Source organism: Periplaneta americana, chromosome 16 (assembly GCF_040183065.1).
Source record: "Periplaneta americana isolate PAMFEO1 chromosome 16, P.americana_PAMFEO1_priV1, whole genome shotgun sequence".
Lineage (NCBI taxonomy): Eukaryota > Metazoa > Arthropoda > Insecta > Blattodea > Blattidae > Periplaneta > Periplaneta americana.
Genome location: NC_091132.1, coordinates 101,366,684 through 101,393,700, shown reverse-complemented (window position 1 = coordinate 101,393,700; position 27,017 = coordinate 101,366,684). Strand labels below are relative to the sequence as shown.

At 36.5% G+C, this 27,017-nt stretch overlaps 1 protein-coding gene across 3 annotated transcripts in view; it reads left to right on the top strand.

Moving 5' to 3' along the window:
• Positions 1 to 27,017, top strand: part of LOC138690980 (calpain-B-like) — a 173,285-nt gene that overhangs the window by 45,805 nt on the left and 100,463 nt on the right. For all 3 annotated transcript variants that reach the window (XM_069812598.1, XM_069812596.1, XM_069812597.1), the window contains exons 2-5: positions 928 to 1,104; positions 2,506 to 2,575; positions 23,323 to 23,440; positions 23,725 to 23,859. In XM_069812598.1, coding sequence (XP_069668699.1) covers positions 928 to 1,104; positions 2,506 to 2,575; positions 23,323 to 23,440; positions 23,725 to 23,859 — 500 coding nt within the window. The remainder of the gene's footprint in view (positions 1 to 927; positions 1,105 to 2,505; positions 2,576 to 23,322; positions 23,441 to 23,724; positions 23,860 to 27,017) is intronic.

The window sequence follows — 27,017 nt, the reverse complement described above, 5'->3', positions numbered from 1 at the left end:
ATGCTGATTGCCTGTACAGGTGAGAGGCTCAACCTCCCGCACCCTGTGGTCCTCCATGGCCTATAATGGGGATGACTTTTTATGACAGTGGAATCTCAATCCTAGAAAAGTTTTGAAAATTTCTGAACATTTGAATACCGAAAGATAATACAGATTGGAAGTTGTCCAATGTCATTCCTTTTAAGGAACGAATCCTGAGCTTAACGTGAATGGAATGTGCTCCACAATTTTGTTCCCTTGCGCTTAGATTTCCCAGAAATAATATTTTTTCTTGATAATTTTTTATCTCATTATCTTTTTTAAAAGACATTTTACATATACATTTTATGAACGTTTTTACATTTGAGTTGCCAGCTTCAAAAATAATTTTACATAATGTTTCTGTTACACTTACGATTTAAGAGTATTCTAATGCCGTACTGTAATTATTAATAAATCACTTTACACCATAGGATCTGAGTGCAGCGGGATGTATGGACAGTCAACTCGTGAGAAAGTTCTGTTGCTCACACTAACTACTTAACCGTCCGCATTGCAGCAGAGAAGGGGTGTTTCCATATATTGGCAAATGCTACTAAATTATAAATTTACTCCGATGTTGCAATTATTTCTAGAAACAATGTCCAATTCCCGTTAAATAAAAAATAACTCGAAATGATATAGGAAAATTGTGTTCCTTTCATCTTAAGAATTTACTCTTTGACGTTATTATCATTGAACACCTTTCACCCTGCATTTACAATGGACATAAGATATCAAATGCAACAGAAAAAAGGATCATATTCATTAAACATACAATCCAAATTTCTGTACTGTGATCCGACAGACGGGGAATAATTTTTAGGTTATAAATGACTTACAAAAAAAACATACTAGTGAAATAATGAGCTGGAAAGTTGCTATAGTAAGACTTATTTTTGCATACAGCTTGGAGAACAGGACTCTGGCATCCGGACAAGGGTAGAAATACAGAACTTCTATGAACTGAGAGAAGATTGTAAAAAAAGGCACTGCTTGTTTGAAGATCCAGAGTTCCCTGCTAACAGTTCATCGTTATTCTTCAGTAAGCGGGCAACGAAGCCCTACGTATGGAAGCGACCACAGGTAAAGTATCCTTCGCCCAACAAACAGATGTCCGAACTACTTGTCGATAAACTGAAACCGTAATAGAAACCGTCACTTTAGGTCTCTCCGTTCAGTCCATCCTTAATAAAACAAATACAATGGAAGAGTGTGATCCCACAACTCGCTCGGTCCATTTGGCCATTTTTTCTATGATTTAAACGCATATTTATTTTACTTTAGCAGGTTATTTTACGACGCTTTATCAACATCTTAGGTTATTTAGCGTCTGAATGAGCTGAAGGTGATAATGCCGGTGAAATGAGTCCGGGGTTCAGCACCGAAAGTTACCCAGCATTTTCTCATATTGGGTTGAAGGAATACTCCGGTATCTTTCCCTGACCGGGAATCGAACCTGGTCCACCTGGTTTCGCGGCCAGACGCGCTACCTGTTACTCCATAGGTGTGGACTTTATACATAGGCCTATATATGATTATGTTTGAGACTTTCATCATTATATTCTAAGCTTGTTTTCTTCAAAAATAACATCAGTCCTTGTCTAAAAGTTTGTGTTATTGTGAATGTCACTTGAAAATTTGTTCAGTCCGTAGACCGGTGGATAAAAATACTAACCCAGTACTTTCATAAAAATGGACTTAACGCGTTTTGAGATCATACTCTTCAATTCAGAACAAAAATGTTATTCCTTTTGATGTACAACTATAACATTTCCATCATACTTTAGAAATATAAATTTTCGATACAGACAGTACAAAAGATTTGCAAATATTGATCTTAACTCGTAAGACAAACCAAGTAGGCTAAAACGACTTCTCTTTTTATCCAATGGACCTCCCTAGAAATAATTACCCACAGACATAACAGGATTCACGTTTAAACAATTATAACATACAGAAAACATAAAATGTTTAAAACAGATTTTAAAAGAAGTACAAAACATCGACTGTGCAAGATATCGTGCTACAATATCAAGATCTTATGTACTAACAGACGTAAGCTTACTTGAACAAGCAAAATTCGCTACCGACTGAGTCTATTCAGACCTTTTATTCAACTTGTGATTATCTTGTCGAGATGGGGATACGGTGTCTTGAAAACGTCCCACAAATAGCACAACAACATCACTACAATTGTGGTCATGTTTCTACCAATTATGAAGTATAAAAACATGTTTTTCTATAGATAACCTTCTATTAATTGTACAGTTATTCATTAATCCAACTCCACTAGTGCTTTTAAACACCTACCACTCACTAACAACAGCATAACCTCAAAATGCAAATGTTCTTGTCAAGTCAATTACTTTTTGGCAATCCTCTAATTTCCATTATTCAAAAGTGTTCCAATCTTGTGTTGCGGAAGTTCGTAAGTGTTAGAATTACACAATTTAAAGTACCTACCAGAATTACCTTGTGTTTCAGGAAATCGTGGAAAATCCTCAATTATTTGTTTCTGGAGCCACAAGATTTGATATTAAGCAAGGCTTATTAGGTGAGTAATCATATAATTCTATAAATGCAATTTTTATACAAATACAAACATAGCCTATAAAATATATTGCACAGACAACACATTCTTCAAATTAATAGCCTCGTTCCTTAGAAAAAAATACTTAACAGTTTATTAAAACATTTATTTCAGATCTATTACTAAACCATTTTAATTGCAATGTTTATCATAAACTACTAAAATATTATTTTCTTTTAATATTTCAAACGTATGTAATACGTTGTCTAATCACTATTAACATATTATTACTGTGATAAATCTTTCTCTATATCACAGCTTTTTTTTATTAAAAAAATTTTGAATTGAATGTTTCTAAAATAATATTCAAGTTTCCACTGTGCTGATTTTTCGTGTTGGTAATAAGTAGTGCAAATACTCATATCTCACCATTTATTTTGGTGACACCTACAGTCGAGCAGTTCTTATTTCCGGCGTGGCCACGCCTTCTCGACTTTTGGCGCAAAGAAAGTAGGCAATAGCGGTGTTGCTAAATCTCTGTCAAGCCAATAGTGAACGGACGCAGTTCTAATAGCTGGTTGTCGAACAATCAGTCGGTATTGTTGTTAGTGCTGTGTTATCGCTGAGTTTTCAGCATCATAATGCCGCGGAGGAGTCGGATGACCATCAGTTCGCAAAGCAGAGAAATGATTCTTAGCATTAGAGATTATTTCGAAAATGAACGTGAAAATAAGAGTAGTTTATTGCCTTTAATGCAAGTGATGCAATGAACAGCTGATGCGTGTGATGTGAACAAGTTCACGGTTTCTAAAATAACGACAGAGAAGTACGGACAATCCGGCAAAGAAGAAAATAAACTGAGAACTATGGCGGCGGCAGGTACTAACAATGATTGTAGCGATCTAGGCGTAGCACCTCTAAATTGAACAATACCTTTAGGCAAGGTTCTTCGTGTAATTTTTTTTATGTAGCAATGACTTATCATGACAAAATTTTTAATACTAACATATTTTACTTAATTTACAGGATGTGTGGTTTTAGTTATTCATTCACACAAAAAATGTTTATTTATTATATTTTACAGCTTTCTCCCATTTTAGTAATTTATTTATTTATTTATTTATTTATTTATTTCAAATACAGAATAAAGAAATATAATTACAAAACAAACAAAGAGAAATACAAATAAAATAATACAAGCAATATAAAAAGAAGATACAGTAGTATTAACAAAATTTTCGACCGAATGAGCAGCGCTCGTGCTCGGTCGCAGTTCAGATATAATATTAAAATAAAAAATAATAATATAAATAAATAAGTAAAATAAAATAGGAACTAAAATATAATTACAGCGGCAATGGAATTATATAATATAATATTAACACTATAGAAGAATAATATCGCACGTGAAAAGTAGGACTAATATATATTTCAAAATTATAGAATACAAATATAATATAGGTTGATTAATTCATACACATAGGCTATAAATTTATTTAATCAAATTGAAGATATTAACACGTTTCTAATTTTCTTGTTATATGTTAGTGGGTTACATGTTAGAAGTTCTGGGTGTAATTTAGTTAAAGCATTGTACAACCGAGGGCCAAAATTTATGCTATGCTTTAGACCAGCAGATGTGAGACATTTAGGTTCTACTAATGTTGAATTAATATTTCGTCTTGTGTCATAATTGTGTGTCTGTAATACAAACTTATTGCGATTTTTATGATAAAATTTTAACAGCGTATACTTATAAATTTGTTCAATATTAAATACATTAAATTCAGAATAAATTAATTTAGTTGGATAATCGAAACGTTTCTTCAAACAAATTTTAATTATTCGTTTTTGTAGTAAATTTAACGGACTAAGATTAATTTTTGTACTTCCACCCCAAACAATTATACCATATTGAATGATAGACTGAATAATGGCCAAATAAACATTTCGTAGAACTCTAATAGGTAAGTAGCATCGAAGATTAACGAATTTATAAATTGTTTTACGAAGCCTCTTACAAAGATAAGTAATGTGATGAGGCCATTTTAAATTCTGATCAATAATGGTACCCAGATATTTGACATACGTGGCTTCTTTCAAAGGTGGACATTTACAACTTTTGGGATCTAAACAATTTTCACTGTGTATTATTAGTCTATATTTATCGCTAAATTTTAAATTTTGAACACTGGCAGCTGTTAACGAAAAAGGAACTAAAGTTGATTTAGATATATTTAAAGAAAGGAAGTTGGAATTAAGCCATTTTTTAACAATGTTAGCACCTATATTAGCATTTCTATATGCTTCCTGCCAAGAAAAACCACTGAAAATAACTACTGTATCATCCGCATATGAATATATAGATCCATTAAATTTTTCTAAATTTATATTTAGCAGATCATTAACATATATTAGAAATAAAATAGGTCCCAAAATTGTTCCTTGCGGTACACCTATATCAATATATTTGTATTCACTAAATTGATCTTCAATTTTGGTCATTTGCCTTCTGTTACTAAAATATGATTGGAATAATTTTAAAACTATACCTCTAACTCCAATAGTATGTAGTTTGTCCAAAAGTAAATTATGATTGATAGTGTCAAAAGCTTTCCGTAGATCCAAGAAAATACCCAAACATTTGTTTCCGATATCTAGTTCATTGATAATTTTTCCAGTAACATTAATAAGAGCATCATCAGTAGAAATATTATTGCGGAAACCAAACTGATTTTTAGTGAGGATTTTATGTTTTCCTAAATAATTTATTAATCTATTCTTTAAACATTTTTCAAGCAATTTGGAAAATGTTGGAAGTAAAGATACAGGTCTATAGTTATTTAAATTATTTTTATCTCCAGATTTGTATGTTGGAATTACTATGGCACATTTCAAAACATCTGGGAATATACCTTGCACAAAACATAAGTTAAAAATATTGTTAATATTGTTTCTGTATTTACGAAAATCGTTACTTCAAATGGTCGGAAAAACCAATTATAGCACAACATGGTAAGTCTTCTGTGTCCTGGGATGCTAGGATCAACAATAACAATAATATATAATATTATGTATTCATATATTACTAATTATTTATCGTAGGAAATAATTTTTCGTTCGATGTTTAAGACTAGACATGTGCTAAAACTTCGTTAAGAGTACAAGGGTAGACTTGACAACGCAGTAACATCCACCGTGAGCGGGAAGCGGTATGTCGTCTGCATAACCTTGACAACAACCACTGCCAGTGAAGCAGCGTGTCAGCTGACCAGAAGCTGTCGTGTGATTTGCTGCCGGAAAAAAGAACGGCTCGACTGTAAACTTCTCCATTCTTTAGAGTATGTCTACTGTTGTACGTAGCTTCATTCTTTCCTTAATTCCTTATGTTGGTTGTTCCTTCGTTACAAATAGAGAGATATTTAAATATACACTGAGCCAGTGTACTGCATACTTTTTACAGAGTTTTATGGTTTTTAATTAGACAACCCCGGGGCAGATTCCTTATCTGCTCCGAATCTTTAAGCGCTATTCAGTCCCTGCAGTCTTTTAATTCTGATGATCCGCTTGTGTTAAGAACCCAGGAGCTCGTCCATATTCTCCTTATCTCTGATTGTTGAGATTTGAGTAGTGTGGATTCCTGGTCATGTAGGAATTCCAGGTATTGAGGCTGCGGATGCTGCAGTCAGGGCTGTCTCTGGTGTATTGTCGCGAGAGGTGGCAGGACATTCAAAATTACTTATATAGTGGCAATGGGAAGGAGAATGGTCTGTACAAGAAGGAAATGAATTACGAAGTGTAAAGAATGCCGTCCGAGTTTGGGATTCGTCAACAAGGGTGTCACGACACGAAGAAGTTTTACTCACCCGGTTGAGGACTGGCCACTATTGTCTGACACATGGCCATCTCCTACATGGCGAACCCCAACCGGAGTGTGAGATATGCAAAGTACCAATTATGGAGCTGATTCTAAAAGGTACCAAATCCACTTTCAGTGTTTTTCAAGAAACAATAAAAACTAACTGCTACTACCGTAACTATATATTTTTTTTCTGACGATGATGCAAACCTGTTCTATACTCATTCCTTAACTCCCACACCAAATATTTCTTCGGAATATGTATTATATGTCTTTATCGTGTTAAAATCTATCGTGCCTTGTTGACATGTTTCGGTCTGTTATCGTCCTTCTTCAGAACTGGCTGTTGCTTTAGTGACAATTACTTTGTCTATTTTGAGTAAATTTCTAACGGTTTGATACGTTTTGGCATAAAATAAGGATAACATAGTAGTTAATACCGTATATAATTTTTTTTTTCAAAACATTTTATTTCTATTCTCTGTTTCATGTTATTTTTGTAGATTTACCGTAGGATTTTATTTCAAAAGAAACTTGCAGATTGCAGGACATTTTTACAAAATGGCAAATCTTGCACATTGTATCCCATTGTAAGGAGCAAAGCTTCAAAAATTTTTTTCTTTGCTTCCTGCACGTGGCTGATGCATGAAACCTCTTTTAATTGAGATAAAATATTTTCAAATTTTAATCCTTTCTTAAGTAGTTTATGCTTACACACTGGTTGTACTGCATAGGCGGAATTGAGTTCTACTAAAGCAGACTTAGGCCTTATTGTCAACATTTTGATCTCACTAATTTTAAACTTCTTCACATTTGACACACACTTTTGTAACAGTTCCTACCAATTGACTCATCCGAAATCATAATCTAAAGCATGTAAAGCACCTCCTTTAGAAAACACAGTTTCGATAATTTCCTCATGCAGTTTCTTCATATATCACTGATCCTTGCCCACCCTGCTGCATGCTTCATCACCAATATTGAAAATGCTGAGAAAGATGGATCTATAAACCAGTATTTTATGGTTTTCATTCCGGGCATAATAGGATATAATTGTATCCTTGGAATTGCCCTCTTGTTTCCCTTGATTTGGTTTTCTACTATGCGAAGTGGAAACATCAATCAAGCCTGTTAAATAGTTTCTTTGACTTGTTGAATTTTTATTAGCCCAGTAATTTACATGAAGACTCTTTATATCTTCATCAGAAAGCATTGCTGCCTTGCAAATGTTAGTATTATGCTTGTAAGATATGGCAGGCACTTTAGTCACAGCTGAGAGTCGCTTTTGTTTATTCACGTTTTTGTGCCACATACTTTCATTTTTTGGCCGTTTTCTTGAGACACCAGTGATTACCAGTACTTCTGAATATTCATCAGATATGCCAGAGACAATTTTCATTATAAGTATCACTCTATATTATAACCTACCCAAAAACAGCAAAACTAGAGAAAATAACTAGCACAAATATTACTTAAACTGCCGGGAAACTAAAATGAGACAGATATAATTGATTTCAGAAAGTCAGATGTCTAGAAATAGTCACGTCACTGGTTAGATGGATTTGATACGTCTTGGCATCAACATGAAGATGAATGTGGTACTTATTGAGGAAAAATGTGAATTTTAATATTTCAATATTTTAGTGCTATCTAAGCGTTTGACTAAGAGAGACTTGTATAGCCCGGATTTGGTACGTTATGCCTACAATTCTTTTATATGCAGCTTCTAACAACTGACATGGAAGTGCTGCAATCTGCAACTCAATTTTCAATTTTTTGGGTTTGGTACCTTTTGGAATCTAGCTCAACAATTACGGTCGAGCATATTTTATTGCATTGCAGGAAATATGACCGTGACCGTCGACAATATGCAGTTCTGCCGACTCTACGTGACGCTCTTGCAAATGATTTTAATTGTGGAAATGGAGTTCTGAAATTTTTATCGAATACAGGATTTCACAGGGTGATTTAGTTTTCATTTATTATTTTTTATTATGCTCCGGACCCTTTACGTCCGGAGGTTACATTTGTTTTATATTTGTTATTGTTCTTTACATACTTGAAATTTCGGACCTTTTACATCCGAATATTTTGTGTAATATTCTGGATCAGAATTTTTTCTTAGTTACTTTAGGAGGTACACAGTTTACTAATGCCTCGAAAATTATACTTTTAAATTTACATTTTGGATATTTCCTTCAGTCCTTAGAAAGTCATCATGCTATTGTCGTAGAAACGTTTTTAATTCATGGACATCGGTTTTCTTGAAGTTCCAGACAGACACTGGACTTGACCTCGGATTTACAGTGTTTTCCCAGAAGATTCATAATAACACGCTATTGTGATCACTTATTTTATGAAGACTTTCAGAGTTGACAAAGAGAGAGATAGGTCTTAGTAGCTAACATCTAAGAGGGCAATGTCACGCGTCGAGCCATTTACTACCTGCGCGAAATCTTTACGCCAGATCAATTCATTAACAAGGGTCTGTGCGTCTGAATTTGTACCTGAAATCCCGTTCCAGTTACTTTTCGGGAGGTTTAGATCCCCAGCAATTACTACGTTTCGGTCTTCGGATACTGTATTAAGATATTCATTTAGTATGTGCAAAGTTAAATTGTTTAATTTACTAGGTAGTCTGTAACATGCTATTACATCTAAGGTTTCCCGCCCATTTCTTATCTGAACATTCAGTATTTCAACTTCCTCATGTATCCACAGAAGATTGCTACTTATTTCTTAGTACAAACGAAAACTTCTCCTCCCTTCTCACTTCTGTCCTTTCTGAAGACCCTATAATCCGACCTAAAATTTCCGAGTCATTTATGTCTTCCCTAAGCCATGATGCCGTCCCAATTATTACATCTGGATTATAAACATCGACCAAGGTCCAAAACGGAATAAGTTTATTTCTAATACTTCGGCAATTAAACTGCAGTAGTCTTATTAGGCCTGTCCTTACTTTAACATTTTGGATCTCCGTGTCACCTCGTTGTCACTGCTGGTCTCCTCCGCCCGCTGATAAGTCTTCGACTTCACCGCCCGCTGATAGTCCCTCGACCCCTCCGACCGCTGGTAGACCCTCGCCCCCGCCGACCGCTGGTAGTCCCTCGCCCCCGCCGTCCGCTTATGGTTCTTCGGTCGCGCTGCCCGCTGATGGGTCCTCGATTCCGCCGCCCCATGCTGTAGAAACTACCCGCGCGAAGAGGGCTCCCATTTCTGCAGCTCCCCTCTGATTTAGGTGAATTCCGTCTCTTCCAAAGCATATGTCGCCTTTTCAGGAGTTTGGATCGACGAGATGTGCACCAAGACACTCCTCTACCCACTCGAAAGCTTTATTCACACGACCCACTTTTCTCCAGTTCACGTCCCTCCGTCTGACGATTCCACTGATGACGATCCCAGCTGCCTGATATTTCTTCTTCGTTTCCATCACCAAGCCATGATGTAATCAACACCTCTTCGCAAATCCTTTGTTCCTAAGTGAAGCGCAGTGTTTTCCAGGTCCCCTCGTTCCTGATTCTCGATTACGCTTTTCATCTCTTTCACTCTAATCCCAAGGTAACACTCAGTTCGGTTGTAGACTTCCTACGTGACGAATGATGGAATCTCCGATGAGAACGCTTGCCGCACCATGCTTCTTCTTTTCCTTCTCTTCGCCATTTTCCTTTTCCCGTCGCAACAACATATTTTCTTCCTCCAAATACTTCATTCGTTGCTCCGCTTTCTCTAGCTTCTCGCGTATTTTCTTCACCTCGTTCCGAAGATCGTTGAGCTCCCTATTGCCTGCCTCGTTCCCTCAGACCTTGCACACCTACGTTTCTTCTACTAACTGTTCCCTCTTGATCTTCTGACAAGTCAGATGAAACCACTTCTCGCACTGGTTGCATAGCACACCTACTCATAAGTTCTTTCTGCAACTCCCACACTTGACATTGGTTGTCTCGTTGCCACTTGCAGGTCTTGGATTTAGTTCAATACCACCAATAATTAGCAGTATTGCAATCATTACGTGAAAGAAGAGACACTTAGACTGACCTGCCAAAGCTGTCCCTTTCACTCCCCGCTGCATCCTTGACCTTGCCGCCCAACTGCCTATCCTAGCCTGGTACAACTCCAACTCACAGCCCATTGTTCTAACCTTTTCTCCACTGCGTAGGAATGCGTCCTTCCTCTCCACCGGCCTGAAGGAGACTATGACCGTATCCCTGACAGTTCATACATTGTATAATGTGTCTCTTAGGTTTAGGAGGCTCTACTTTTGTCACAGCATAGTAAAACCTATTTTAATCATATATCGTATCATTGTTAACGTTGGGTTTAAGGTCTAGAAAAAATGAAGGTAAAGGTACTTTAGTAATAGGATGGTATATTGGAACCATCTGCAGAGGTTCAAATCCTTGTTCACGCAACTCGTTCTTAACTGCATTGGTATCACATGAAGGATGTAAGCCTCTAATCACAACTCGAAAACTGCGTTCATTCATTTGAAATGTATGATATCCAGCTTCATGCATTTCAAAATATTTGATAGCATTTCTGTAGCCTTCAACAGATTCAAAAGAAAATTTTAGCCTCCTATTATCCGGAGTAAAGTGTTTAAAATTATCAACATTTTGTGTGCGTAAGTTGGAAAGAATTACATTTATGTTTGATACATCTTATATATATATATATATATATATATATATATATATATATATATATAAGAGGAAGTTTTATTGATTTTTGATTAGAACTATTATTCTGATCCATAGTTTCTGTGTCATCATCTTCTGATAAGTTTGATAATGGTTCAAAAGGATTTGGAGAAATATATGAAGACTTACTATTATCAGATCCTGATGTTGATCGTTTTCGTTTTTGTCGATTCTTGTCATCTTCATTGACATCCACCTGACAAGATTATGCTAGCAATGCAGAAGCAATTTATTTAGCGTGTACTCTTAGTCAAACGCTTAGATAGCACTAAAATATTGAAATATTAAAATAGAAACAAAATAACACTTAAAACACACAACTTGAAAATTTTATGTAAAGATTTGAACAATCTAAACAAATTATAATATGGAGCCACAATATCTAGCTCCTCAAACTTTTCAAGGCCCACTCTCAATCTACTGACAACAATACTTTTGTGACGAATTTCTGTACCTTCTTTGAAATATACTACGAAAGGATGTATTGTGGCTTGGCATTTGTTCCAATGCATACCTTATACTGAATCCTGTATTACTACTACTACTATGGCCTAACAGCCCAATGTTGGGCCCTAGCCTCCTCTAGCTTCTTCCTCCATTTTTCCCTATCCATCGCCATCCTTCTCCATGCTGAGCTTCCGAAGAAGAGTCTGGAGTCAGTCGTAACCGCATCAATCTTCCTATCTTTAGGTCTTCCAGCAGGTCTCCTCCCATAAATCTTTCGTTCCAAAATTTTCTTTGGTATTCTCTGCTCTTCCATTCTGTAATCTATAATCTTGTATTACAAAAGAATAATTTTAAGAAAACTCTGCAATAACTATGTAATTTTCAGGTTGTACATTTTCTTTGCATTGCGCCAAAAATAAAATGGCTCACTTTTGAGAGATGACGACGCATCTTCTACATGAAAAACTTTACTTACCAGGGAGCCTCTTACTTTTTGTAACTTTCACAAGGGTATCCTTTTTGTTGTAGTTTTCGTTTCTTGATAGCAGATTCTATTGACATCAATCTCTTGTTTAATTCCTCAATATTACTGATTTCTAGCGCTGTATGCATAGAACAGCTAGAAGAAGAACTGGGATAATCACTTTCTCTGTCCGCACTACGTTCATTTGATTCATGTTTATTAATATCACAAGAACTACTGGCTTCACATATAGTTCCACCTGGCCTATCCGGAAGTTGATAGACTTTTTACGGCACGAATCACATATTCGCACATTCAAAGATTCCGCTAAATTGAGCTTTATCAATAAATCGCGATTTACGCGTCTTAGTGTACTTTTTTTTTTTAACGTGATTAGGAAGGTCAAATGGTTTTAAGACTTGTTATATATTACGCGATACTTACAATCACTTATGTTGTAGAAGTCACGTCACTCCATGAAATTCAAACCCTCACTGTTTATTTTTCTCTTCTATATTTTTTCTCCTGCCATCTGTTTACTGCCATAAAGTCTACTGTCTTATCCAGTCTTACTATCGTTAAACACTTGGCTATATAGAACAATGTGAACAGCTCCACCTCTTAGCTGAGCTTACAATAATAAAATAACTTTAGATAAGATATTTATTGTTCCTTAAGGTATTAATCATTCGATGAATGAATGCATTTGTTGTCTAGTGTGGCGACATGAGTTATTTTATGCAACGGGGGATTTCGTAAAACTTTCCGCGCCCAGCCTTCTAGCCTAAGGCCGCAAGCAGTTGATTAGCTGAAGATTGCGAGCGCGTGCATGCCTCTGGAAAATAAATTGTTGCAAATGTATGAATGCAGATCCCTCATTTCTAAATGCAGTAGTTTACAGATAATACATCAGGGAACAAGTCTTTTTTTTTCTTCAGATTTTTAACTTGGCTATTTAATGTAATAATTTTGCTTTGAAAAAGAAATAATTAAAACATTAAGTCAAATTTTAAATTTATTTGTGATAGGCCTGAAGTAATAAAAAGTGATGTAAATAGTCTTCCAAATGCGCCAAACTCCAGATCTCAATTATATGTAGACACAGAGTTTCAAGTCAGTTTATGAAACAGTGCGCGCATAATTTTGCGTAATTTCAAACAGTCATAACTAAATAATTCATAATTGTGGAAATAAAACAATACGGCTCCCCTTATTTCATGTCTGGAATTCACGAAAAAAAATTAGACCATTTACGAGAAGGTCGTGTTTTGTTGCTGTGCGATTTGACGTGGAATGACTCAAATGCACCTACGAATTCTTTTAGAATGATAGCGAGCAGAACTGTGCATTTGTAAATTTCAATTGGAAGTACCCGAATATATACTTCTTTCAATCATTAAATGGTAAAGATGCCTCACAAATTACGAAATTTCATACTCATAACGATATATTCATTCACTCATTCATTCATGAATTCATTCACCCATTCATTTATGACCACTGAAACAGTTCATGGTTTTACTCATTAAAAGCTCTCCAGTAGGCCTACATGAAGCATTCACCTGCAACGTGTTTGTCTCTTACTAGGAAGAGATCAATCTCCACTTAGTATATACAGTAATTATGAATAATGAGTCTTCCTCGAAATAATGTGCAATGCTAATTCTCATGTAGTTCATTTTCGTTTAATGTCCAATTTTCGGCAGTGGCGAAACAGAAGGAGTCTAAGTCACCGAAACTAAAATAGAATATCATTAGATAGAAAGAGCAAGGAAAATACTGTTTAAAAAGTTGAAATCTAGCTCCAAATTTTCTCTCATATCCGAGTGCGTTTCATTTCTGCAGCTGGTGTCAAGAAAACGCGAGCTATTTACTGTTTCACTTGCTTGCTAGTCAACCAAGATCAAGGTCATAGCTGTGTTGGCAGCAATGGGCAGCTTTGATTTTGACGTATGAGTCTGGCCTCTGCTAATTATAGAATTTTACGACGACGAGAAGCGATTCTTTTTCTTATTTTCTCTTAAAATATTTGCTGCATTCCGCCACGGTAATCTCGCGGCTAGAGCGCTGGATTTATAATCCTGTGGACCTGGGTTCGAGCACCTATGTACTCTCGATTTATAACTTGTATCGTGATTCAGGTAACACAGGCTCTTTTCCTGGAAGCTCCGGCTCCACTCTGTCATCCCAACAAGTCTCCATAACTATCCGGTCGAGGTGGGTTCCTCCAAGTTGGTGAACGGGGGATGCAATAGTGGCTTTCGTGCATTTCTTTTCGCTCATATAGCAACCTATCACCACACAGCATTTTAAGTTCTCTCTTCTTCTTCATCGCTATATTTCTCTCCGCCAGAAACCATTGAATGTGGAACGCCCACCACATCATCACAGTCATTTTCATCTCTTCATCCCTGCTGTTTTCTTTTCGCCACGTCCGACTGTATGACGAGATTTGTTAAGATTGTCTGGTAAGGCCACATACTTCTTCCTCTTCTAGTTATTTATATTCAGTCTTAGGTTAAGGTTCTTAGGCTTATAAATCCCGTCTCACCAGCAGGGATCTTTCCTATTTCTGTCTCACGGATTCGAGCGCGACTTCCGAATTTTGTGGCCTGACAGGGCGCATAGCAACGAAGCAATAGTGGACCCTTCACACAGCCCCTAAATGCAAGTCTAAGTGCGGAGCCCAGACCAGAAGTCATGTATATTCACGTATAGCCCCAATGGGGGCCCGGGGCCATTTAGACGACCAGGTAATCGACTATGCTCGCTGGGGCGGATAAATCGCTCCGACATCTTACCGTTGACGAAAGGGTTATGCGATGTAATCAGCCACAAGTCCCCTGAAGTTTTGTGGGCTCGGATTATTCGGCTTACGGTCGGGCGAGCTTCTTACGAATCGGTTTGTGGGAGATGGATAGTCCTGGGAATGTTCAGTGCAGAATGAGGAGCCACGGGCGGTTATTCCCGTGGCAGAGGCACAAAATTGCGTCTCGTCTCTGCTGTACGACTTGCCGTTAGGTGTATAATGCCCAGTTTGAAGGGTGGGTTGCTTGGGATCCGTAAGCACAGATCAGCCGTAGACTATCTTGTTCGGCTGCAGACCGCCATTAGAAATGCTTTCCTCAAAAAGGAACATGTTGTGGTGGTCTTCTTTGATCTGGAAAAGGCTTATGATACCACATGACGGTATGACATTCTGCAAACTCTGCTAGATTGGGAACTTCGTTGCAGTCTACCAACGTTTATTGCGAAGTTCTTGGCAGGACGGTATTTCCAAGTTCTAACGAACATCTCCAAGAAAACGGCGTTCCGCAGGGGTCTGTATTAAACGTTCTACTTTTGTGCATTGCGATCAATGGAATTGCCCACTGTGTGGGTAACTGAGTATTTTCTCTGTTGTATGTTGATGTCTTCAGTTTATATTACAGCTCCCGATATCTTCCATGCATCGGTCGACAGTTGCAACTGGTCATCAATGTACTGCGAGAATTGGCTGATCGCAAAATGGCTTTAAATTCTCGATTCTGAAAACGCAGTGTGTCCAGTTTTACAACCAACTTGGACTCCATCCACATCCTGAACTGCGTCTTAATGGAGTGGACTTGCAATGTACAGACACTGCGATATTTCTAGGCTTTATCTTTGGTTATAAATTAACGTGGGAGGCGCATATACGTGATTTGAGAAAGCTTTGCGAAAAATCCTTAAATACTTTACGCCTTTTGTTAGGGGTTCACTTGGGGTGCAGACCGCACAGTACTTTTACGCCTTTACCGAGCTCTTATACGAACAAAGTTGGTTTATGGCTCTTTCAGTTATGGCTCAGAAAATAAATCGAAGTTACGTCTATTAGATATTATTCATCACCATTGTATACGAATTTCCACAGGGGCCTTCCGAACTAGTCGTATAGTGAGCCTCTAATGTGAAGCAGGAGAACCATCCCTGTATCGGCGACGTAATGTCTTGCGCTCATATGCTGTTAAACTGCACTCACTGCCTGGACACAATTCTTACGACTCGTTCCATCATTCGTCTTTTTACGTCCGATTCAGTAAAAATCTACGCAGACTTCGTCCATCAGGCATGCGATTTCGTGAACTGCTTTCTGAGCTTGACATCCATCTACCATCAGTTCGCACACTGGAGCATACTAGTACTCCACCGTGGATTATGCGACGTCCCATGTTTGATGTAAATCTGATCCAAAGTTTTAATAATTTTATACTAGCTTTTGATTATAGACTTCGTTTTAGTGAACTTTTATCACAGTCTACTATATACAGTCACGAAGCTTGGGATGATTTTTTTTGCAAATTTCGCTATAGTTGCTAGCCGCTTGGAACGCTGTGAGTACTAGGAACAATAGACTGTGCCATCATAATCTAATACAGGCCGTAATGCAGACCATGTAACTCGCTTAATCCGATCACGAAGGGGGGCGTTTCAAACATATAAATTAGTTGGAATGCATAAACAGTAACATATGTTTCTCTAAATTGTAGTGTAATTCCATTATTAAAATTTAAAACAATGATTATGAGACACTTCAGACATAATTCACTTGTGGGTTAAGCTGTAATATTATTTATGGTGTGAAAATTACGTTGTTCGTATGTGTAATACTTGCCTTTATTTCGATTAAATATTGCGAAATTCTTCTACATTCATTTCATGCACGATTCAATAATTACATGTTGAAATTATAGGTTATGTTTACTGTACCTGTTGCCCCTTTCTGTCTAAATTTAGTGATCTCCAATGCTTTGCCATTCATATGAAAATTATAGGTTATGTTTACTATATTTAACTTATATTCCTATATTCGCAATTATACATTATAATTAAGCATAATGTCATGTATGATACCCAGGACATTCAATTTGTCTGTATTTTAATACTACAATTGAGTACTGAATTATTGTATTTATCTACTACTTAAGAGACGAAGTAACACAATTGTACGTATACTAATTTCATAGGAGTGGTATGGTAAATATTTGTCTAAAATTAAGGAAGGCAGATGTGCTAAATTGAAATCACAATATAAATTCTTTTTTATTAAACCTCAAAATAGCTTCCATTCTAAACTTAAAATGTTGACGCGAACAGATTATGTTAACATATAAAATTCTCTTCACATTAAAATAACACAGTTTTGTAATTATTTCTGCAAAATATTATGCAACAAGAAGTAAACGGAACTTACGGACACATTACACTAGATAAAGCTTAGCAGTGATAAGCAATTAAGTTATAATATTATATTTCACTGAGCTCCATACACTGAAATAGAAAACCCGAACAAACATTACGGCCTGGTCTAGATCGAAAGGGCATTGACTGTGCCGTATTTCGCATTTTTGTGAAAAGCTATGGAAACTGTGAAATGTTCGTTATCGGTTGTAATAAGTGTAAATGGCTAAAATGCAATAATTTGAATAATAATATGGGACAAGGAGACGTTTGTAGTACTATAAATTGTAAGAAAAATAGGTTAGAGTTATCCTTCTTCCGAAAGATCCAGGAAGGTGAGTTTATAGAATATAATATATATTTTATGAAAATAATACATCAACCTTATGAATTTCATATTTCAATAGTGGAAGGGAGGTGTTAATTTTTTCAAAAGAACACGATATCGAAAGTACAATTCATGGTCTGCTAGGGAAAATGTCCGTGATGAGGCGATAGTAGCGATCCCGGTGGTGAGCAACAATCTATGGATGCATATTTCAACTATCTATGTTTGCATATTTAGTAAGTATGAAGCTTCGTGACTGTATATACTAGACTGTGCTTTTATCACGTTTTTCAAATTATTCTTTAGCTTTTTCTGGCGGATCCCGGGTAAATGATTGTTTTGATTCTTACTTCGTTGCAAATGCACAGGTATTTAGTTATGAATTGAGCGAATATACCAGTGCCAAATTGTATGCTTTTTACAGGGTCTTATTGTTTTTAATCAGACAACCACAGAGCAGATATGTAATCTGCTCCTACTGTTTAAGTGCCATTCAGTCTCTACAAGATTTACATTCCGATGATCCTAGTGGTAAGAACCCAATAGCTATTCCACACACTCCTAAGTTCTGACTTTGAGATTGGAGTAGTGTGGATTCCTGGCCATGTTGGAATACCAGGGAATGAGACCGCAGATGCTGCAGGGAAAGATGGTGCTATTAATGGCACTCTTGTATATTGGCGTGTTAGGTGGGAAGACATGCAAAATTATTTCAAATATACAAAATGGTGGTATTGGCAAGGAGAATGGTCTCCACTAGAGGAAAATAAATTGCGCAGGGTAAAGAATACAGTCCGCACTTGAGGTTCGTCCACAAGAGCGTCACGACATGAAGAAGTTGAGGATTGACCACTGTCATCTGACAAATGGCCATCTCCTTCGTAGCAAGGCTCAGCCTGAGTGTGATATATGCCGTGTTCCACTTATGGTGGAATATTTTTTATTGCATTATAGAAAATATGACCGTGTCCGTCGACAAGATGGAATTCGGTCGACTCTACGTGACTCTCTTGGAAATGATTTTAATTCTACAAATGCAGTTCTGAGATTTTTATCGAATACAGGACTTGACAGGGTGATTTAGTTTTTTATTGACCCGTTTTACTTATTCTCAGGATATTTTACATCCGGAGGTTACATTCGTTATTTTATATATGTTTTTAACACACTTGACAATTCGGACTTTTTACATCCGAGTATTTTATAAATACGCCAGATAATTTGTATCTGGTGGCATTTGGTTTATTATTTTATTGTTTGTTTTTCAATCTAGTTAGGGTTTGAGAACTTTTCATATTTATGATTTTGATGCTTTACGTTATTGAAACTGCATTTGTGTACCTCGTTTTAACCGTGACAAAGCTTTTTTATTCTTTTTAGCATTCTGATTATTGTATTGTGTTTGTTTTGTGAAGAATTTTAGATAAGGGCGCAAATAGCCATAGTAGCTGCCGCGCCCTTCTTAAACCCCACTAACTAACTCCATAATCATCTTATCGCGGGTGTAGTGTAGACCAGCCTCTTATGGTGCACCCTGGACAACGACTCTGTCGGTAAATTGATCTGTAAAACTGGCTTCATATGGGTGGCTGATGCAAGTCAAGTACCCACCAATATAAATAATTTTTTTCTGCATTTCTCTGATGATTTAGGATGAATGTAATGATTTGCTTATCTATGTAATTATTTATTCTCCTCTTTTCAACAAACATGCTCTCTAAGAGACCACTTTCTGCTGCATATTGTGCAGAAGGATAGAAGTCAAATTACTTAAAATTTGCAATGGTATAATGCAGCGTCATTGAACCAGGAAAGACTTCTTAGAGGGTACGTAAAAAAAAAAACATATACTGGTACTGTAGCTATTACTTCACGATGAACACTGAGTGATCAGGAACGGATTCATTGTTAGTTACAAGAGACCTGATGTAAGGTCATGCAATTTGAGAGAGCTATTCTCTTTCTCTCTTCTTTTAATAATAACTAGGGGGCGGATGTTGATGACCTAAGAATCTACTTAAAATGATCAATAAAATGCCCTTAAAATAACGAAAAAATGACATTAAATTAAAGAAAATGATATTTAAATATTTTTCACCGTACTCGTGCCACAACTTCTTGTTTCAATGACTGCCCTGCAATGACTGTCGGAGAGGAGGCAACTTCCTGGAATCTGACTTATTCTACGATAAAGAAAAGGGCATGCAACAAAATGGTAGTTTGAAGGGTAAACTATAACTTTTAATGAGGCTTTGTATTGTGTTTCAATCAGGGGTGGTCCATGTCAGTGCCTTATTTCTCCGTCTCCTTCTCTTTTCGCTTTTCACTTTTGTTACCAGTCCTTCCAGATAAGGTGTGTAAGTGACAAAAAAAATTGTGGGCGCAGAGTGAATTCTTGCAATCTTTGTGTTAAAATACTGTCTACTATACTGTAGTACTTTTACTTTACTTTAGTTGGTTATTTTACGACGCTGTATCAAGTACTGTACTAGGTTATTTATCGTCGATGAGATTGGTGATAGCGAGACGATATTTGACGAGATGAGGTCGAGGATTCGCCATAGATTCACATTGCGGTTGGAGAAAACCTCGGAAAAAACCCAACCAGGTAATCAGCCCAAGCGGGGATCGAAACCGCGCCCGAACGCATTTCTTTTTCTATAATTATTTTATTAATTTTTATTAATTATTTAAGTTGACTGGTCACTGGTCAATAAAACATGGGTCAAGTAAGAGCGAGTTCCACCTCGAAATATAAGTTGCACGTGCTGCATTTTGCGCAGAAAATAGAAATCGAGCAGAAGGAAGGCAAGAAAATGAGTGAAGGTGGATTCTAACGAAGGTCGCGAAATTTTTTGCCGAAAATAAGGCGAAATATCTAGAACTAGAAACCAGTCTCCTTTAGTATGTACGTAAAACATGCATTGGTGGTTGGATTGTCGGTGTCTGTGGAAATGACATAGTCTGAACACCGCAAGACGCAAGATAGGAGAGAGTAGTGAATTCAAGAAACGTTATGGTTGGGGAAGGTGCTTTATGGTACGACATGAGCAACAACAGAATTGATGTGAGATAGCACAGCTTCTTTCTAAAAACTTGGCTCGTAATCTTTGTGATGACTATTTGAATATTCGCTCACAGTGCTCTTCTCCACCAGTGGCCCTAAAACGAGACATTTCTAATCTGTACACAAACACAGATGAATAAAACATGAGAATAGGAGCTGGGCCAAACACCAAGAGAAAAAGGTGCTACAAACAGGGCCGTTCCAAAAACAGACTCACAAAATACATTTGCAGATCTTCTAGACAATATATTTTTCTCGAACATCCCAAACAGATTTGTTCATATTGTACATATTGTTATTTCGAGTAGCGTATAATTTAAATAGTGGCATATTTTGTAACTCTGTTAGTTGGATGTGATTCATTACTGATATTTTAATAAAAAATAGTACATGTTTGTTTTAATTGATAAAATGCTTTTTATATCTATTTCATAAATTAAACAAAGAACGTTCTACCTTCCAAAATGTCTAAAAATTAATTTTTCTACTAACATCTCGAAACACAGTGTTTCCGACAAGAAAACTGGCACTGGAGATATTGTATGTTTTCCTACATTGAGTGCGCATTCATTTCCCAATGGGGTACAAGTGACATTTCTAAAAAAAAAAAAAACCGATTTAAGTGCATTCAGGGTAAGCTAAATCACAAAAAATTTCAGTGTCAAATGGACAAATATATTTCAAAGACATCACACAATATTAAAACTTAGAAGTAAACTTCACGGAATTTACAAAAGCTTAAATATTTCCAGTCACATTTGCTTAAAACACACAAACTCCACTTATACCCCTTTGGTTCTGACCCCCTCATATGAGAAATTGAAATCCCTCAGAAGCAAAATGGAGTCTGCAAATCAAGATTTCAGGTATAACTCCCTGTAAAGTTGATTTGAATAATTTCGAGGGAAAAATTGTTCCGGAGCCGGGTATCGAACCCGGGACCTTTGGTTTAACGTACCAACGCTCTACCACTGAGCTACTCGGGAACTCTAACCGACACCGATCCAATTTTTCCCTCTATATCCACAGACCTCAAAGTGGGCTGACAACCGTCAAGCAACCAACTTCGAGTGCACACTAACTCCGTGTGACTTAAATTGTGGTTTTTCTGTTAACGAACAGTGACGTGTATTATGCAAATCAAGATTTCAGGTATAACTCCCTGTAAAGTTGATTTGAATAATTTCGAGGGAAAAATTGTTCCGGAGTCGGGTATCGAACGTACGTTAAACCAAAGGTCCCGGGTTCGATACCCGGCTCCGGAACAATTTTTCCCTCGAAATTATTCAAATCAACTTTACAGGGAGTTATACCTGAAATCTTGATTTGCATAATACACGTCACTGTTCGTTAACAGAAAAACCACAATTTAAGTCACACGGAGTTAGTGTGCACTCGAAGTTGGTTGCTTGACGGTTGTCAGCCCACTTTGAGGTCTGTGGATATAGAGGGAAAAATTGGATCGGTGTCGGTTAGAGTTCCCGAGTAGCTCAGTGGTAGAGCGTTGGTACGTTAAACCAAAGGTCCCGGGTTCGATACCCGGCTCCGGAACAATTTTTCCCTCGAAATTATTCAAAATGGAGTCTGTTAGACGCAGCGCTACTTTCTATAACACTGAATTGTTCGCGACAACTGCAGGGTAAAAGGTGGTTCGTAACACAATCTTTTCTACATATTATGAAAGCAAGATCTGTACAACAAAATCGGCTATTCACCATGTTAGGAGACCGTGTACTGCAGTGACTTGTCGGATGTTCGTTGTTATAGCCATGCAACAATGTGTTCGCGTAATTCAGTTCTCTAGAATCGTAACTCACAATATTAGAACAAATATTTATGCCTTAATAATTCATGAACTTATAAAAAAGAAACGACTTTACTTAAAAACAGTCATTAATATTAAGTATAATTATAATAGATGGAATATTTAAAATAATTATTCCCTAATGGTAATTAGTGAGATGTGAGTGTTTGCTTAATTGCCATAAAACAAGATTTTGAATATTGTGAGTGATGATTCTAGAGGATTCAATTGTAAGCTCAGATGACTCTGATTTCCTTATTTAATGACACTTTCAACAGAACAGGTTATTCGGTAACGAAATTTTGTCGGATGTTAGATAGGATGATCACTTAGTGAGCTGGATTCTTGAGGTATTAAGAGATCTATTTTTCTTTAGAGTAACTCTCAGTCGAGAATGGGGTTCATTTCCGTTCCTTAATTTATAACAGACATCACCCTTAGTTAGAACACTGAGAACCGATTTCACGAGTTTATTGTCTACTGACTGAGTACTCAACCATCGAAGGCAACTTAAGAAGCTCTGAAAGTAAGAACATATTCAATGTTATGGACAATGAACTATTGCAATACATACAGTACAAAAAATAATAAAATTACAATAAAATAAGTGTCACAGACACCAACAACTTTAGGAATGCTATATACCATTAAGAAACTAATATAAAAATTGAAAACAAAAACATAATACACAGAGAAAAGATGATTACAGTAAATATGTAAAAATATCAACTTTCAAAGTTATGTTCTCGAAACGAATGTTTCACTATGTCTATTCAGAGAATGCAATTACATGGCCAACTGAATTCTACTTGAGCTAATAATATGTATAACACACATGGCACAATAGGGCCCGAAACAGCTACACATCTATCACACTTAAATCTGGTATATTTATTTTTTGTAGGTGACTGCTGGTTATTAGCAGCATTGGCCAACCTGACACTCCATGAAGATATCTTGAATTTTGTTGTTCCCCGAGATCAAGGATTTAATGATTCGTATGCCGGTATTTTTCATTTCAGGTAAGTTCCTCTTTTTGTAAGAGGTATTTGAATTAATTCATTTTACCATACTCTGAAATTCTGTTGATGGAAGTTATGTGGAATGGTTGAGAATATATTTATGGATTATTACTTCCGAACTAAAGACTGTAACTGTGATAATTATAAACAGATCCAAAAATCTACAGAGGTCTTATTTTTAGCACACAGTTGTAGGCCTAATAGGCTTACCGGAAAATATTTTATAAGAGTGACGACTTCCTTTACATTGGAAAACAACCATTTTCGAACATTTATTTTAACAGGTTTTGGCAATATGGACGTTGGGTTGATGTTGTTATTGATGACCGACTTCCTACATACAAGGAAAAATTAGTATTTCTTCATTCTGCAGAACGCAATGAATTTTGGAGTGCTCTTCTAGAAAAAGCCTACGCAAAGTAAGTATGTCAGATCGCTAGCCTCTTATGTGAGATATGTGAGACTCATGCACGTGTCAGTTGTGAAATACTACTATTCCCATTTGAATCTGTTTTTGAGAAACTCCATAAGTAACATTTTAACAAAATTGAATTTATTGATAATTCCTGCTATGTAGGGATAGATTACCATTTTGTAGAAAAATAGCACAAGTCAAACGGTACTTCTGTTGTGACATGTGGGCTTGAAAATTAAGTTTCGTGGAGAAGACCCGTAAGTCAATGACAAGGCTGGCACAGAATGAACAAATCTATAGCCTAAGCCAGTGGTCCTCAACTCAGAGCACTCTGTCGTCATCAAGCCTTGCCCGCTCGCCATCTTGGCAAGGGAAAGTCGTAACAGGGCAGGTAAGACGTTCAGCGGCGGGACCACAATATGAATTTACTGCATAGATTTATTATTGTTTTCTGATGCAAAAAGATACGGGCTAAATATAAATAACTAAATAAACTATCTTAAGCAATTTGAAAAAATTGTAGCCTATTTTCAACAAAGTTAGAAGTTAATAAATCTATAATAAATTACTTTCAGAAATATATTAGGTAGGCTACACATTTCATGTTAATTATTCGGGTAATGCATGACAATTAAGTAATTGATTAAATGGCGATCTTACTCGTGTTAAATAATATGTTAATTATGTTTAATTTAATCAATTATTTATATTCAAATGTTAAAAGTAGTGTACGAAAGATTCAACATGCATGACAATTACTGTAAATGTGTAAACTGCTTCTCTTAGGGAAAATTTTGAACAAAACACATAAAAACCCCTAGGAATAGTAATGCAGAAATTAACTCCATTCAGTTCACTCAACACTGGCATTAGCACTGATTTTGCAGGATTTGTTTAATTCACTTTTCCCTCAGCAATTTATCAACGTTTGGATCTATTCTTTATATAGTGCATAATCTGAGAGCACATTTTAAGTTGTGATCAGATAATTGGCTTTCATGACATGGCTTGTTTATCTTCATCATAGGAAAAAATTACTGTTTGGAAAGATATGTGGATCCGAACATGCATGTCTGTACAATTGGGGAAATCTAACACATGGAAAGTTCGTATGAAAGTCAGACAAACGTCTTTTGTTTTGATATATTTGACCTTCAGTTCATTATCGTAAAATAAATCAATAAGTTCCAATTACAAATAATAATGGAAAATGAAATTGAAAATTTTCCTAGTCTTTAAATCTCGAATCAAATTCCTGGCGCAGATCGCATGATGTGTGAATATATTCTTCGAAATCCGAAGTCTTAAGAAACTAGTAGGCCTATATCGTTGTTAATTTTAAAAAATATTCTGTAACTTATCCTTTTAGTTAAGCTAAGGTTCCATAATTAGAGGTGGTTTCATATTAAACGCCTTCACTCTGTCATATAACTGTGTAATAATCTTGTTGTTACCTTGTAGAAAACAATTTAAAGCATTCAGATGATTCCATGAAGAAAGCAAATTCAGAAATCCAGTTTTTCTTTTTTTACTTATGATACAGGCTTTTCTTTGTTCTCCGTGAACGATGGTGTTTCCTCCGTCAGTTCAAAGAACCTACCCAATAATTTGCCACGACTTAGTCACCGCACCTTACTATACTATGACAGATCGCCATACTCACTATTGCATTCGTGAAGAAAGACTTAAATTGACAATGAGTGAGATCTTTCGATCTAATTTGTTGGTGGTTTTTCCAACTAGGCTACTTTCATAACACCATTTTTTATTTGTTTCGCACGTGAATTCTGTTGGTGTATAATGCAGTGAACAGAAATACCTTCAAGGGATAAATTAACGCTTTTCATTTCGTCCCTTAGACTCCTTATTACACCCGTTTTGCTTCCAACCATGGAAGGAGCACCATTGGTTGCCAAGGATACAAGTTTATTCCAAGGAAGTCCAAAATAATTTCTACAGCCTCAACATGAAAATATCGGAACCAGTAGTAGTATCCAGGGCCGGCCCGTCCTTATGTGCTACAGCACAATGATAATTTTTGCTCAAATAATGTATTTGAAATACCATAACAATTGATCTGTCATTTGACAATTTCCCGCGATTATGTTCATGACGCGTTACAGTGTGTTTAGTCTTCGCTCTTCGCTCTTTGGTCCCTCAGGGGATTCGTTGTGCTATTCAAAACTCTACATGAGGATGTAGACAATTAATGCGCATGTGCGAAGCTGAAATCACTGCTCTGATTGGCTATTTTTACGCGGGGAAGTGCTGTAGTCAGCTTCAGCACACCACAGCTTGGAGATTGCAAAAGTAAAGCGTAACGAAAGAATGCTTGTTTGTGGAAGAACTTGGAACTATGTACATTGTATTTGGTAATTCAAGTGTCCGACTGCTGCTGCCATCTACCAGTTTTTTTAGGTTCCTCCTGAATCAATCAGCAAGCGACGGAAAATGGAATCCCAGAAAATTGAAGCCAAGGAAATATGTGACCGTATAATTCAGGAAACTACTTATCGTTTCCAGCCTTTAAGCTAACCAGACGCAACAAAATTGTTAAACAGCAAATTTTTTGACAATTTTTCGCATAATTTTCCTAAACGCGAACTTGAAGTTGCTGTCAACAGCTATACTGTACTGAATAAAAGTGTGTTAAAGACACAACTTGGGAGTTCTATACGGAAGACCTGAATTCCGAAATATAGATGGAACTGTTCAATTGTTACAATACATAGCCTCCATTCTGTGAAGTAACGAAGTTGTTAAATATTTTAGTTACAACACCAATGACCACTGCTGAGCCCGGAAGATGTTTTTTCTTGCTTGAAACGCATAAAAACGTTTTTAAGGAACATTGTTCCAGGATCACCTCACTGCTCTTGCAATACTGTCAGTAGAAAAGAGTATGATGTCCAAGACGGAGGGGTTTAACGTTTAACACCAGGGTAATTGACAAGTTCTGCAGTAGGAAGGAACGTCGTATGGGCTTCATATTTCGTCACTAGGCGAGACTCAAATTAAGATAAATTCATATAAGTGTAGGCCTATACAGTAGGCCGATATAGAGATTGTAGCGCACTCATTGTTTTGACCATCAGCCGCTACTGGTAGTATCCTTTAGTATAAGATCTCTCCTTAATCTGAAGGTTTTCAATAACGCCTCTT